Below are 12575 nucleotides of genomic sequence, written 5' to 3'. Positions count from 1 at the left end.
GAGGGGGGGGCGCGGATATCGGGGGGAGGAACCTCGCGGATCTCCCGCCGGTTGGGGGGGGGGGGTGTCGCGGGAAGGGGGCGGTGCCCCCCGCAGCCCCCCCACCCCGGGAGGACCCCGGCGGCGCGATGGGGACGGCGGCCTGCGGGGTAGGTGGGAGCGGTGGGGGCGGCGGGGCGCGCGTTGTCCCCCCCCTCCCCAAATCCCCTCTCTCCGTTTTCCCGTTCCCGGGGCGCCCCCCCCCTTCCGCGTCTCCCCGTTTCTCACCCCCCCCCCCCGCCTCGCGCCGCCGCCGCGCGCCGCGCCCGGCGCTGGCCAATGAGAGCGCGCGTTGCTGGCAGGTGCGGAGTGTTTTTGTTTTGGGTTGAAGTTGAGGCCGGAGCGGCCGCGGCGGGCGGAGGCCGCGCAGCCCCGGAGCCCCTCCCGCCTTCCTCACACCCCCCCCCGCCTTCCTCACACCCCCTCCCGCCTTCCTCACACCCCCCTCCCCTCCTTCCTCACACCCCCCGCCCCTCCTCGTCCTCCCCGTCCGGCCCCGCCATGCGGAGGGAGATGAACGGGGTCACTAAGAGCCGCTTTGAGGTGAGGCCCCGGGGCTGAGGAGATGGGGGGGGCCGCGCCGCAGTGTGTGTGTGTGTGTCTGGATTTAGGGCCCCCCCCTCACGGAACAACGGGGCAGTGCGGAGCGGGGGGGGCCGCTTTACCACAGGCCTGGTGCGGGGGGTGCGCAGGGCGGGGGCTCCGGCCTGTGACCCGCGTTTGGGGCGGGGGGTGGTGTGAAATTGTGCACCCCCCCCCCACCCTATTTGGGGGCTGTGTGGCTTCCCCCGGCGGATCTAAACTCCCGGGGTGGGGGGGGCGGGGGGGCAGAGCTGCTGCCAACGTGTTGCTGCGGGTGTGAGGAGCGGGGGGGGGGGGTGGGAAACAGCGCTTGGAAAACAAGACTGGGGGGGGGGGGGGGCGGCCTTGGCACGGCTGATTTTTGGGCAGTAACCGGGCAAAATGTGATGACGAGGAGGTGGGGAAGGAGCGGAGGGTAAACAATAAGATCTATTCAAAGGATGTGGCACAAAGCAGGCGCCGGAGCCAGGGCCAGCCCGGCGTTGTTGTCACAGCTGGCCGGGGGGGGTCACAGGCAGGAGGGTTCGCTGCTCATCCCTGCAGAGCATGGAAATACCTGCCCGGTCTGTCTCTGCGCCGCTTGGCTCCTGTTCCGTCCGAGGACATGGGAGGAAAAGTGTCCAGAATGGTAAATACGTGGCCGTGTCCCCCGCTTCGTGGAGAGGGGAAAATCCTGGTTAATGGTAAACTGGAGAGTGGCTGATTCCACAGCGAGCGGCGTTGGGCTCCATGGGAAACTGGCCCTGGGCTGGGGAAAGGTGCGGAAAATAACCCTATTGTAACATCGCACGTGAAATTTTCTATATCAAACCCACATCAGCTGTCAAGAAGCAGCAGCGTGTCTCTTTAGGACGCGTTCAGGGTAAATAGCGTCGTACCACCCGTGTTTCTGTAGCATTCCGAGCTAAACCTGCGAGCTCAGAATGGGGAGGCTGCATGCGGAACGTGCTTTATCCGGGACTATTGTTTTTACTGTTCTAGTCTGTTCTTGGCTGCACAGATATCTTTTTAATGACTGCAGAGTGGCTGGTTACAGAGCAAAGGATAAAACCACACGCTGGTAGCAGTCTGCTGCGGGGAAATGCCTTCTCATATGGCAACAGCCTTTGTCTTGAAATACTAGAATTCATTCCAGCATCGAGAGCTCTTTTCCTGAAGGTTGTACCCAAACAAGACGAACCCAATTCATTGTGGAGGAGAGTTTGGTTTGGTTTGGGTGGGTTTTTTGCTGGAATCGTGTGTCACGTTCTTCCTATAGTAAAAAACGGGCAAGCTGAGAATAAGCAAAATGCTCAAAGAGTGTTTGAGGTCTAGATTAATTATTTTTTAGTCTGTATTTGTACGGGAAGAGTTGGTGCATTATAGAGAGGCTGCAAGAAGTACCTTTAAACGTTAGTGCGTTTCTTGGATGTATTTTGATTAGTAAATCCAGGGCATGGTTTTATTAGCTCTAGCATTGATTATCTCTGACCCACTCACCTATATATCCTGGAAGGAACGAGTTTCAAACTCTTTTGCTTTAAATACGTGGTTTTCTAGTGAAGGTGTTTTGGTCTGAAAAGCTTCAGAAACGTGAGTGTGTTCACACTAATGAGCAGATTTCTTTTTCAGAGGGCAAGTGTGGGTAGAAATTCAGCCGTGCTTTCTAGAAAACAGTTTGTCATCTTTCTGCTTTAAAAGTAAAAGCTCCGTTCCCTTTTGGTGTAGTAGTTCATATTTAATGTGACATAAGGACAATTATGCAAAAATGTGTTGAAACTGGAAGCTGCTTATTGCGAGTTGTTGAATATCGTAAGATGAACGATGGCGGCGGGGGGCGAAGGCTGGTGATCAGTTCTCCGCTGTGTTACCCCCGAATCAGACAGTTCCTTGGAGCCTTGGAGTGTCTGGAGTCTTATCTTGGGGGGGGAAAAATAGCTCAATGCAGAGTTGTGACTAATGTATATTGTGTCTGGTTCAGGCTTTAAATAACAGGTTGAATTATTGAGGGGGAGTTCAGACTTAGTTTATTGTCTTTTGTTAAGCCACAGGTTCCTGAACTATTGTTGTCGGGTAATTTTAAAATCCAATCTAGATTAGATTTAATAATCATATCTTCTTACTGTAGTACTAAAATATGGTCATGGATTATGGGCTAAGGTTCTTAAACCTGACTTGGGTATGGGTTTCTGGTGCGGATGTGTCGCCAGGAAGAACGAGGCTCCGAAATGAAAGAATGAACTCTGGCATGCCCGGCACAAGGAGCAGGTTCTAAATAAGTCCCTTTATAGGAGGTGTGGCCACCACAGAGAAAATAACCACTTACTGCAGCAAAGCAAACAAAAAGGGAAAACATTACCCAGATTGACGCCTAATTTTCTGTGGTGTTGGTTTAATATGGAACATGCCCTGACAGGTCACAATCCTGGCTTATATTTGAGGTTTCTCTGCTTCCCGTCGGACCTGAGACGTGATGCCTGGTGAAATACAACTAAATAGCAGCGAAGAGGAGGGGACGTCACCTCCTGATGCTTTTGACTGATACCCTGCTCGCTGGGAGCTTCTTTCTCCTTCCAGAGGTGCCGGTTCTCATCGCTTCATTAATGTCTTTCATCCGCACGCTCCTGGCCTGGGATGTCACCTGGACACGGAGCATCTTGGGCTCCTGTTTGCAAACTCATCAGCAAAAAATAAACATATTGGATGGCAGAGTGCTCCCCAGAGCTTTCTGCTTTCCCAGGGATGCGGTCAGTGCTTGTGCAGCCGCACACATGGAGCTGAGAGATGATCCGGCACAAAACGACCTGCGTTTTATATCAACAGCGGCTTCTCTGGTATTAGACCAACCATAGGATGAGTCGCGGATGTCCTCGGCGTGACCAGACCTCAGGTTTTTAAGTTTCCCCCGTGCAGGGATCTCTTACGCTGCGGTGTCTTGTGTTCCATCGAGCCGCGTTGCCAGGCTTAAATAATTATAGTTGCTTTTTTTCCAGACTCTGAGCAATACGGGTAGACTCCTCTACATCCTTAAACAAAAACACCACCACAAAAAAAGCACCAGCCTGCCCAGCTTCCTCAGGGAGTCTTCAAAACCTCCAATTAGTGGGAGTTGATTCTGACTGTAAAGTGTTTCTTTATGGGGCAGTTTGTCCTGTTAAAAAAGGACACCAGGGATGCGTCTGAGGAGTGAGTGTGTGTATGAGCCTTGTGAGCACCTTCAGCAGGAAAAACGCATCAGTCCGGTGCGTTTCACAGCGTTTCTCTCGTCCTGCGGTTCGGGATCCTCGAGGAGGGAATTCAGACTCTTCCGATCCGTGCAAGTGGCCTCTGTAGTTCCAGGGTCCTGCTTGAGTTTAGATCTTCTGTGAACTGAGAGCAAAATGAGAAACTTTAAATGCTTCAAAATTGAGTTACCTTCTAATATTTAATCCTCTCTGTGTTCAGAAAGCTGAATTGAATAATCTCGATTGCCATCATCCCATTTTTGAATCTGCCAGCTTCCTGGCTCTTAAATACTGTTTCATATTTCAGGGTCACTTGGCTTTACAATGGCAGAGCTGATCTTTTTGGGATGTTCTTGGTTCCCTTTGGGCTTCTCTGGTGCTTCTTTCCATCCTTCTGCTTTGTGACTTCAGAGATGCTGAGGGGTCTGGAGCATCTTTGTGATGAGGAGACTGAGAGCTGGGGCTGTTGAGCTGGAGAAGAGAAGCTGAGAGGGATCTGATCAATGGATCAATATCTCAGGGTGGGTGTCAGAGGATGGACCAGACTCTGTTCAGTGGTGCCCAATGCCAGGGTGAGGGGCAACGGGCACAGACTGAAACACAGGAGGCTCCATCTGAACACAAGGAGAAACTTCTTCCCTTTGCGGTGCCAGAGCCTGGCCCAGGCTGCCCAGAGCGGGTGTGGAGTCTCCTTCTGTGAGACATTCAAACCCCTGGGATCCTGTGTGATCTGCTCTGTGACCCTGCGTGAGCAGGGCTGGGGATCCACAGGGGTCCCTTAACACCAGCCACCCTGATTCTGTGATTCCCATGGTGCAATTCCCGGTGTTCCCCAGGATCAGGGACTGTGTCCATGTCACATCGCAGCTTGCAGAACAGGAAAGGGAGTCAGAGCCCGTGCACACGGGGATGGCTCATTGTAGATACCATTATTAACTGGGGCCTGGGATAGATCGGGTAATTACTGTTTTCACAGCTGGATTACCTCACTGCGCGTTTCATCTGACTCACACCATTATGAAAGTCAACCTGATGGCTGTTTTAACCTTATTGATATGGTGTGAAACAGCTGTGGAGGGGCCTTTGTGTGGCTGCTGGTTGTGTTTGCCATCGCTTTTCCTTTCCAATCAACCATCTGTTTACTTGTGGCAAACTCACCCCAGTGCCCTTCACACCTCACCTCAGGTAGGGTTCTTTTTTGAGACACCATCATTTGACTTTATTTCTGAGTATATACACCAATAATATTATCATAATTTCTTTGGTAATAGCTGAATACAAACCCAATAGTGAAATAAATGTCTTACCACTCATGTGGGACTGTAGGCTTGGGAGAGGGGCAGAACTAGAAGCAATTCGTTTATTGAAGAAGCTAATTTGAGTTGTGATGAGCGTGGGTACGTACTTGGAGAGCTAGAGGAGCCTCACTTTTGGCCTGGAAATATTGAAGCGTGTCTCAGGGATGGTTTTTCTTAATAATTTTTTAAAAAAATCCATTCAAAGAGTATTTGTAGTGAACCACTACTCCGCTAAAATGTGCTTGTAAAAAGGCTAAAGAGAAAGAACTGTGATAGTGGGTGTTTTATAGCACAATCCGTGGCCCTGTGAAGCCAGGAAGCCTTTGCCTTATTTACAGTCTCCTCCTTCGCTGGTCTATGATGTTGTTTTTATGGGCAACGGTGTATTATTTAAAACCTTGAAGGGGCTGTGTGAGAAAGCAGCATCGCTTTAAATCACATATCTGTACGAGGTCATAAAATAGCCAGATGACCACTCGTAGGATGCTGAGGTTTTTGACGGAGCTAAAAAAAGTAGACGCCCAAAACCATATGGTATTTTTGCTTCTCGCTGCTTGTCCCGTCTATTTAGCGTATAAAACCAACCAACTCCGACCTCTGCGGTTCTCGGATACGTGAGCTGACGTTTCGGAGAGGGTTCTTCATTCAGTGCCAGATACAACTGATAAAGACAAAGCCAATTAACCACGAGGTTCTGCCTCCCCAATATGTCACCGGCTGCTCCGGGTCCTGCCCCATAGGACTGTTGGGTGTCACTGCTCAGATCCGCGTCCCACGCAGCGCCTGGGCCACAACCGGCAATAGAAAAACCAACACAAGGAGCTTGGAGGTGTAGCCATGGGATGCTTTGTGGAAAACTGTCTCGGAGCCAAGAAAGGGATCGGAGAACAAACCAGATGGACACAAAGCATATGAACGTGCCCTTTTGGCATCTGACACCAGTTTCTAGTTTTCTAAAAAAGAAAAAATAGGGTCCAACACATGGTCCTCCCAGTTGAAATGCTGTTTCTTAAATCAGAAGTAGTTTTCTAGCATCTCGCGTTTGACTTGGAGCTTTTCGTTTCTGAATGGAACAATGAGACCTTGTGTGTTTGCACGTTAATCACCTGGTGAATTTTGGCCGCGCGCGGTCACGTGCAGCGGGCAGCTCTTTAGCGTGGGGTGGATTTATACAGGGCTGCACCCATTTGTTGTTCAGCCTCATGTTTCTAGCATCGCTGATTCAAAACAAGCTCCAAAATGTCAGGCTCTTTATTGAACTTGTTGCCGAACGCAGAGTCAGGCTGCTCAGACAGCTCAGCCATCCCCCTGATGTTTCTTGCCAGCAGAAATTCAAGCTGTCCCAAAGCAGCAAGCAGATGAAGAAGTGATCTGATGGTGTACGTCGACTAAATTGCCCATCGAGCTATTTTTAGGAATATTAAGCCTATATCAAGCCTTTTCGTCCAGGGTCCACTTTGTCTCGGGTTTTGTGCTGCTTAGTCCTGGTTTTGCTGAGCGGAGCCCTGGGTGGCAGGAGGGGACCGGCCGCTTCGCCTTCCCGCATCCGCAGCCCCGAGCGCATCCCTGCGGAGCTCATCCCGGCAGCACCTGTATTCCACAGCCGTTTTCCTTGGAGACCTAACACAGATTCAACTGGATGCGTTTATTTTGTTGTTGTTTTCTTCTTTTAAACAAGTCACCACTTAACTAAACGCTGGAAGGAGAATTCGCTGGGTCGGAGCTGCAAACAGCTTCGTGCTTTGTGTCCGAGGAGCCTTGTGTTTCACTGCGACTGATCTCTGCGCTGTCATTTTCTCGTTGCCACCAGGAAGGCAGCTCATCCTGCTTAAACCCTGCCTGCCTTCAACCCCGGCCTAGGGAAGGAGCACTTCACAACAGACACTCGGTGCGTGGCGTTCATTTTTCGGTTATTTCAGCCCTGTAACACTGGTAGTATTTATTTTTTCCCAAAATGAGCAGAACTAGAGGCAAGGCAGCGTATATTGACAGAGTTTCTAAGAAGTCGCTTCAAAGCTTCTCTGAGCTTTTCCAAAGGAAACGCAGAATTAATTCCACTTTGTTTTGCGCTCGGCTTATTTTGCTGGGTTGGAGTTGTGAGCTGGGTTTGGTGTGTGTCTCCTCTTGTTTCAATGACTCCGTGCTGGGCTTGTTCATCTCCATATGCACCAGAGCAGATAAAAGTGGGATAAATCCTACCAGCGATGGGAGATTTTGGGATGTGAGCCAGCACCTCAGAGCACCTCACAGCTCTGGATTTAAACCTATCGAGTGATTTTTTGCACAGATGTTCCATTTCTTTCACCTCAGAATAGCAAAATACTCATTTATAGCTCTGAAGTTCATCTCCAAAGCGTCTTGATGCTACAGATCGGCTGGGGTGGTAAACAGAGAAAATACACCAGCTGCAGATGTAATCCTGAATTCACGATGGCAACTGTTGATCTCCCGCCTTTCCAAGCTTAAAACCGGTTTCCAGGTGCATTAGTTACTCTCTAATAACTGCAGTCTGGTTCGTGTCTTGGTTTCATTGCTGAGTTTCCTGTGGTTGGGCGTGTTGTGGAGGGTCTGGATGGGACAGGGAGCTCCAGGTCTCAACTGCAGCCAAACCCGTGTTCTCAGCACGTGGTTATTGCCTTTTCCTTTGGTGTCTGTACGGCTGTTGTAAGAGGTTTGTCTTGCCCCGTTTCTGTTACACAAGTAAACGAGTTGCGGTATTTTACAATTATAATATTCACTAGTATTTCCTAGCTTTTCAGAGGGTGCGCCTTTAAATTCCGTACCACTTATTTGGCGTGAGGTTTGCTTTATATCGAGACGCGAAACACTTCACTTGTTGCATTTGTACTTTCAGGAATGTTCCATTTCCATTTCCAGCTGCCCACCCGCATGGATCTTGCTGCTGTTTGGTTGTATTTTGTACTGAAAATGGATGTCCGGCCTCTTTCTGTGCACCAGCCTCGCCACGTCCTGCGTTCCGCTCCGTCCTGCTAGCGCTTCTTGGGCTGCTCTGGATCTTTGGTCTGTGTTCTCAAAGGCCAAGCCAGACCCACCGTTACTTTCCGCTTGAGAGTGTGACGGTGGCTCTGGTTATAACACCCGATTCAAGTGCCTTTACTCGCCCCATAGCCACTAATTCCTCAAAGCTCCCAATAAGCTTCACCCCTTTTGCTCCGTTGAGCTTTGAATTTTCTGCTTTAGGAGAAAAGTTGGAGTTCAAAGTCCACATCTAGGCTAACGCCGGGTGCTCGCTTGTTTGCTTTGGCACTGATGCTCCTCAAGTTAAGCCTGGTGTGATGCTGATATATTTTTCAGACCAGCCATCCCCCCTCCCGGTGCCTCCATTGAAAACCAGCGGGTTCTGTCTTAGAGATGCGCCTCCGTTACAGAGCACGCGTGTTAATTGCACATCAACCCTGGCCTTTTGCTGCTTCTTGTCTCAAGTGGAAAAAATCCCGTGTAACAAAACGTTGGGAAAACTGAGAGTGTTTTTCAGCTCTCGGACAGGCGAGAGGGTCGGGTCTGTCTTTATGTCTAAACTGCGCTTTATTGGGTCAAATCCCTGCCGCTGTTCTAGTGGGAAAGTCTTTTTGGTGTGTCAACTGTTGTTCTCTTAAAAACGCAGCCGGTAACTTAAGAAGTGTTTACAGAAAGTAGTTTTGAGCATTTAGGGTAACGTAAAATAAATGTGCTTTGTGTTCTGTACGTTAATATCCCTAATTACTTCCAGTAAACTCGAAATGTTGAAATAATTCATTTAGAAGCTTCTCAAGTGTATTTTTCCATACACAAAAAAGTGAAAAACAAGCCTTTTGTTCCTGTTCCTCATCAGAACACCCCTCCAGCCCTTCCCCGCCAATAAACCCCAAACCATTGCCAGATGTGACATTTCCAGGAGCGTGTTGCCCCTTCCCTACCAGCCCGGGGTGTTTTTCCAGCTCTGTGTAAGCCGGGAAGGACGACTTTGTGCCACGGTGTGCTTGGGGATGCGCTTGGGAAATGGGGAATATAACTGTCCTGGCAGCACAGATGGACATTGCGCAGAAACCATTGAATAAACACCCTTCTAGACAAGATTTTAGGGACACGGTTTGGGGCTGGAGTTGGGTTGTGCTTGGGCTCCGTGATCCTGAGAGTCTCTTCCAACCAAAAGGATTCTGTGTTTCTCACTGGAGAAGCTTTTACTTGCTGCTGTGGAATAAGTCAACCAACCTGATATTTAAACCTCCGCATTAATCCAGCAACTTCTTGCTTAGATGGGAACTTCCAAGATATAACGAAACACATGGTGAGGGTGGGTTTCCCGAGGGAGCTGGAGGTGTTTGCCGTACAGTCCATGTGGATCGGTCCAGCGTGTGGACACCTCATTTATGTGCTAAATAGCACCTGTATGTGTTCACCCTGGGCAGGATGGGTGTTGCGACCCCAAGGACAGTGCCAGGAGGAGTCCCCGTGCTCGTGTGGCTTTCGCAGCCTGTCCCTGACAACGCAAGACTGGCTGGGAGGCTGGATGAGTGCCTGCAGTCACACAATACTCTACATTTTAACTCGAATAACGCGTCCCTGCGAGGAGTTGCTTCACTTAGAGCGCTTGCATCAACTGTTGTTCACGTCCCTCTTTGCATGCGTGATGAGCACCGTCCGTCCGTGGGCGTTTCTTGCGCGGGGACACTCGTAATTATACGCTGTCATCGTTGCACATTCAGCTGCAAAGCGCTGTCACCTCCAGCCCGTGTTGATGCCACACGGGTGACCCAGTTTGGATGGCTGTGCCCTGTAATGAGCGGCTGACACCCCCTGCGCCTGAACAGCGACCGCCGGCAGCGCCTCGCTGGAAATGAATCGCTTTATTAGCCCTGCACGGAGCGCTCCTGCTGCAGGACTCTGGCTGCAGGTGAATTGAGCCAGTTTGCACCACTTTTAATATTCTGAAAGGTGAGGGAAGGGTTATTAACACAAAAGGACAATGACATGTGTGCTAAGTGGCTGCAAGAAGGGTGTGTTTTGGTCACTTTTGTTCAGCGCGGGGGGAATTCCAGCACCCAGGCTCTCCCACAGCCCAGCACCTTTCAATCCAGGGACTTGTTTAGGAAGACCAAAAGCCCTAAACGTTCCTGTAGTGTTGTACTTGTCGAAGGGCGGCTTCTACAGAAAAACAGTTTGAGGCTTTGATTTACAAGCTTTTTCTTGTGAGCAGCTCCCTGTGTTTTGCACAGAGCTGTGTGAACATCCTTGATGTGCAGGCTCACCTCCCAACAGTGCGTTCTCACAGTAAAACCTGAATTCAGACAAAGCCTCCTTGCCAATACAGATGAGACCAAACAGGCTGGTGGCTGCTCCCGAAGTCTCTATTTCAATCCTTCCTGCCCCTTGCCAGTTCTCTTCCAGTCCAGTCCAGTCCTCCTGCTGGCTGGTTTGCTCCTTTAATTTCTCTCACCTTTATTTTTGTGAAGGGGCTGCTTTGGATGTAAAATCCTGGCCTGGACAACAATCGGAAAGGGATAGACCCGCCTGTTTATTATTGTAACTGGAGGAAGACAAATCACAGTCTTCTTTCCCATGAATAATTCCTCAGTGTTTCTCATTCATTAGAGCTTTCTTCAGCATTTCCTTAATTTTCCAGTGGTCTAATTAGATGCTCCATTCCCGGCACACACACGTGTTGGCTCCTTTCGCAGCCTCGGCAGCGTCTGTCCGACTGGCCGCGGCAATCGCGGTTCCACCAGGGTGGCATTGTCACAACACAGCCCTTGACCTGGGGACATGGAACAGGCTCCCCGGGACTCGTGTCTGCTGGGGAAATGGCAAAACCTCCACTTGAATGACCTGCTGCCCGTCTCGTGGACCATTTAGGACTCGCCAAGTTGCGATATCTCCTGGTGGGAAGTGCTAAAAGCGTCTGTGGGGGGCGAACAACACTCTTCTGCTGGGTGACATTTTGGGACAGGGCGCTGGAGGGTTCAGGTCCTGCTTCAGCATCGTGCTTCGGTATCTTGAGATCATCAAAAAGCAAACCATAATTTGGAAACACAGCTTTTGAGTGTTGGTTTAGCGTTCTTTGGTAGCAACGGCGTTATTCTGTCGGCAGTTTGTTATCACTGACCGGAGCATATTAAAGAAACAACGTTAGCTTTCCATGTTAGGCTCCGATGGTTCCTTTGGTAGGGATGGGGTTGGATTGATGCTCAGGTACAGGATATTTGGTGCCTGGAGAAGCTCTTTGCTGCCGGTGGGGCCCTGTGTACAGCTTGATAAGCCACTAAGATCTTACTTTCCTTTTTTAACTCTTAATCTGATCCTCTGCCACTTAGGTGACCCAGCTGGTGCTGGCTTTATTTGCTTTGCATACATACGACTGAATCGATTCCGAGCACTTAATCAACTGATTAGAATCAGCTTTTTCAGACTGTAATTTCAGCAGCAGTTTTGACCAGGTATGTAGCTCAGGAAGATCAGCTCTTAGTGGCTCCAGCAGTTCAAGAGAAACTTTATTAATGAAATTAAAGCTCATTCTCATTCCCTGCTTTGCATCCTTCTGCACGGCAGCCTGAGCTCACCTGTCGCCCTCGTGATTCCTCCCGCGGGCAGAACTCTGTGCAGGTTGGTTGGTTTTTCACCATGGCAGGACAACACGAAGTCTCTTAAATACAGGTAGATAAGCACATGGCGTCTGTTTTTCTTAGGACTCCTTAGAAAAGAGAAGCTTCTCTCACTCTTCACAACTAGTGGGGTTGTTTTAGCTGGTCCAAAATTGAAGGTTTATAAGTATAACACTTTGCATGGGCTACAACAAACAGCTCTGGCTCCGTTGCCGTGGAAGAACACGGAATTCTCCCGGAATCATCTCTCCTGCTGCAGCACCACAGATCACGTCTCCCTTTATTCCCAAAAGCTCCTTAGGGATGATCTCAAACAATTTGCTGCAGTTTTAAAGTGTCTGTGCTTTGTTTTACCCTCCCAGAACCGTGACACAGACGGAAGCCGCAGTGATGCTGCAGGTGGTACCTTCCTATAGTCTGTGCCAGCCCCCAACACCCCCTAATTACCATTTAATAGATAAATAAACCATCTCAGTTTATATTTAAACTATATTGGATGTAATACTCTATCGAACTATGGTCCAATTCAGGAGCTTGAAAGCTTGAACACAAAGTTTATCTTTTGAGAATTTATTGGGCCAGATGTCTCTCTCGAAACGGCCTCGTTAACCAGCGGCTTCTTCCCTAGAGTGAAGTAGGTTTTGATTCCCTAATGCAAATATACGACTAAAATGTTTGAATTGCTTTTGTTTCCAGATGTTCTCAAACAATGACGAAGCTGTGATCAACAAAAAACTTCCGAAAGAGCTGCTGCTCCGGTAAGTTTTCCTTCGGTCTGGGAACCTGGAGACCAGTGTGTGCAGCCAGGGGCTGATTTTGCTGGTGTGCTCACAAATTACAAGCTGGGATTGAGT

At 49.7% G+C, this 12575-nt stretch overlaps 1 protein-coding gene across 1 annotated transcript in view; it reads left to right on the top strand.

Moving 5' to 3' along the window:
* The first annotated feature begins 428 nt into the window (after nt 1-428).
* The window catches only part of FBXL20 (F-box and leucine rich repeat protein 20), a 29993-nt gene continuing 17846 nt past the window's right edge, over nt 429-12575 (top strand). Inside the window, exons 1-2 of the mRNA XM_080359896.1 lie at nt 429-582; nt 12418-12479. Of these exons, the coding sequence (XP_080216022.1) occupies nt 541-582; nt 12418-12479 (104 nt within the window). The 5' untranslated portion in view covers nt 429-540. The remainder of the gene's footprint in view (nt 583-12417; nt 12480-12575) is intronic.

The sequence above is a fragment of the Nesoenas mayeri genome, assembly GCF_963082525.1.
Source record: "Nesoenas mayeri genome assembly, chromosome: 26".
In the NCBI taxonomy this organism is placed as follows: domain Eukaryota; kingdom Metazoa; phylum Chordata; class Aves; order Columbiformes; family Columbidae; genus Nesoenas; species Nesoenas mayeri.
This window is presented reverse-complemented; position numbering and strand designations above follow the sequence as displayed.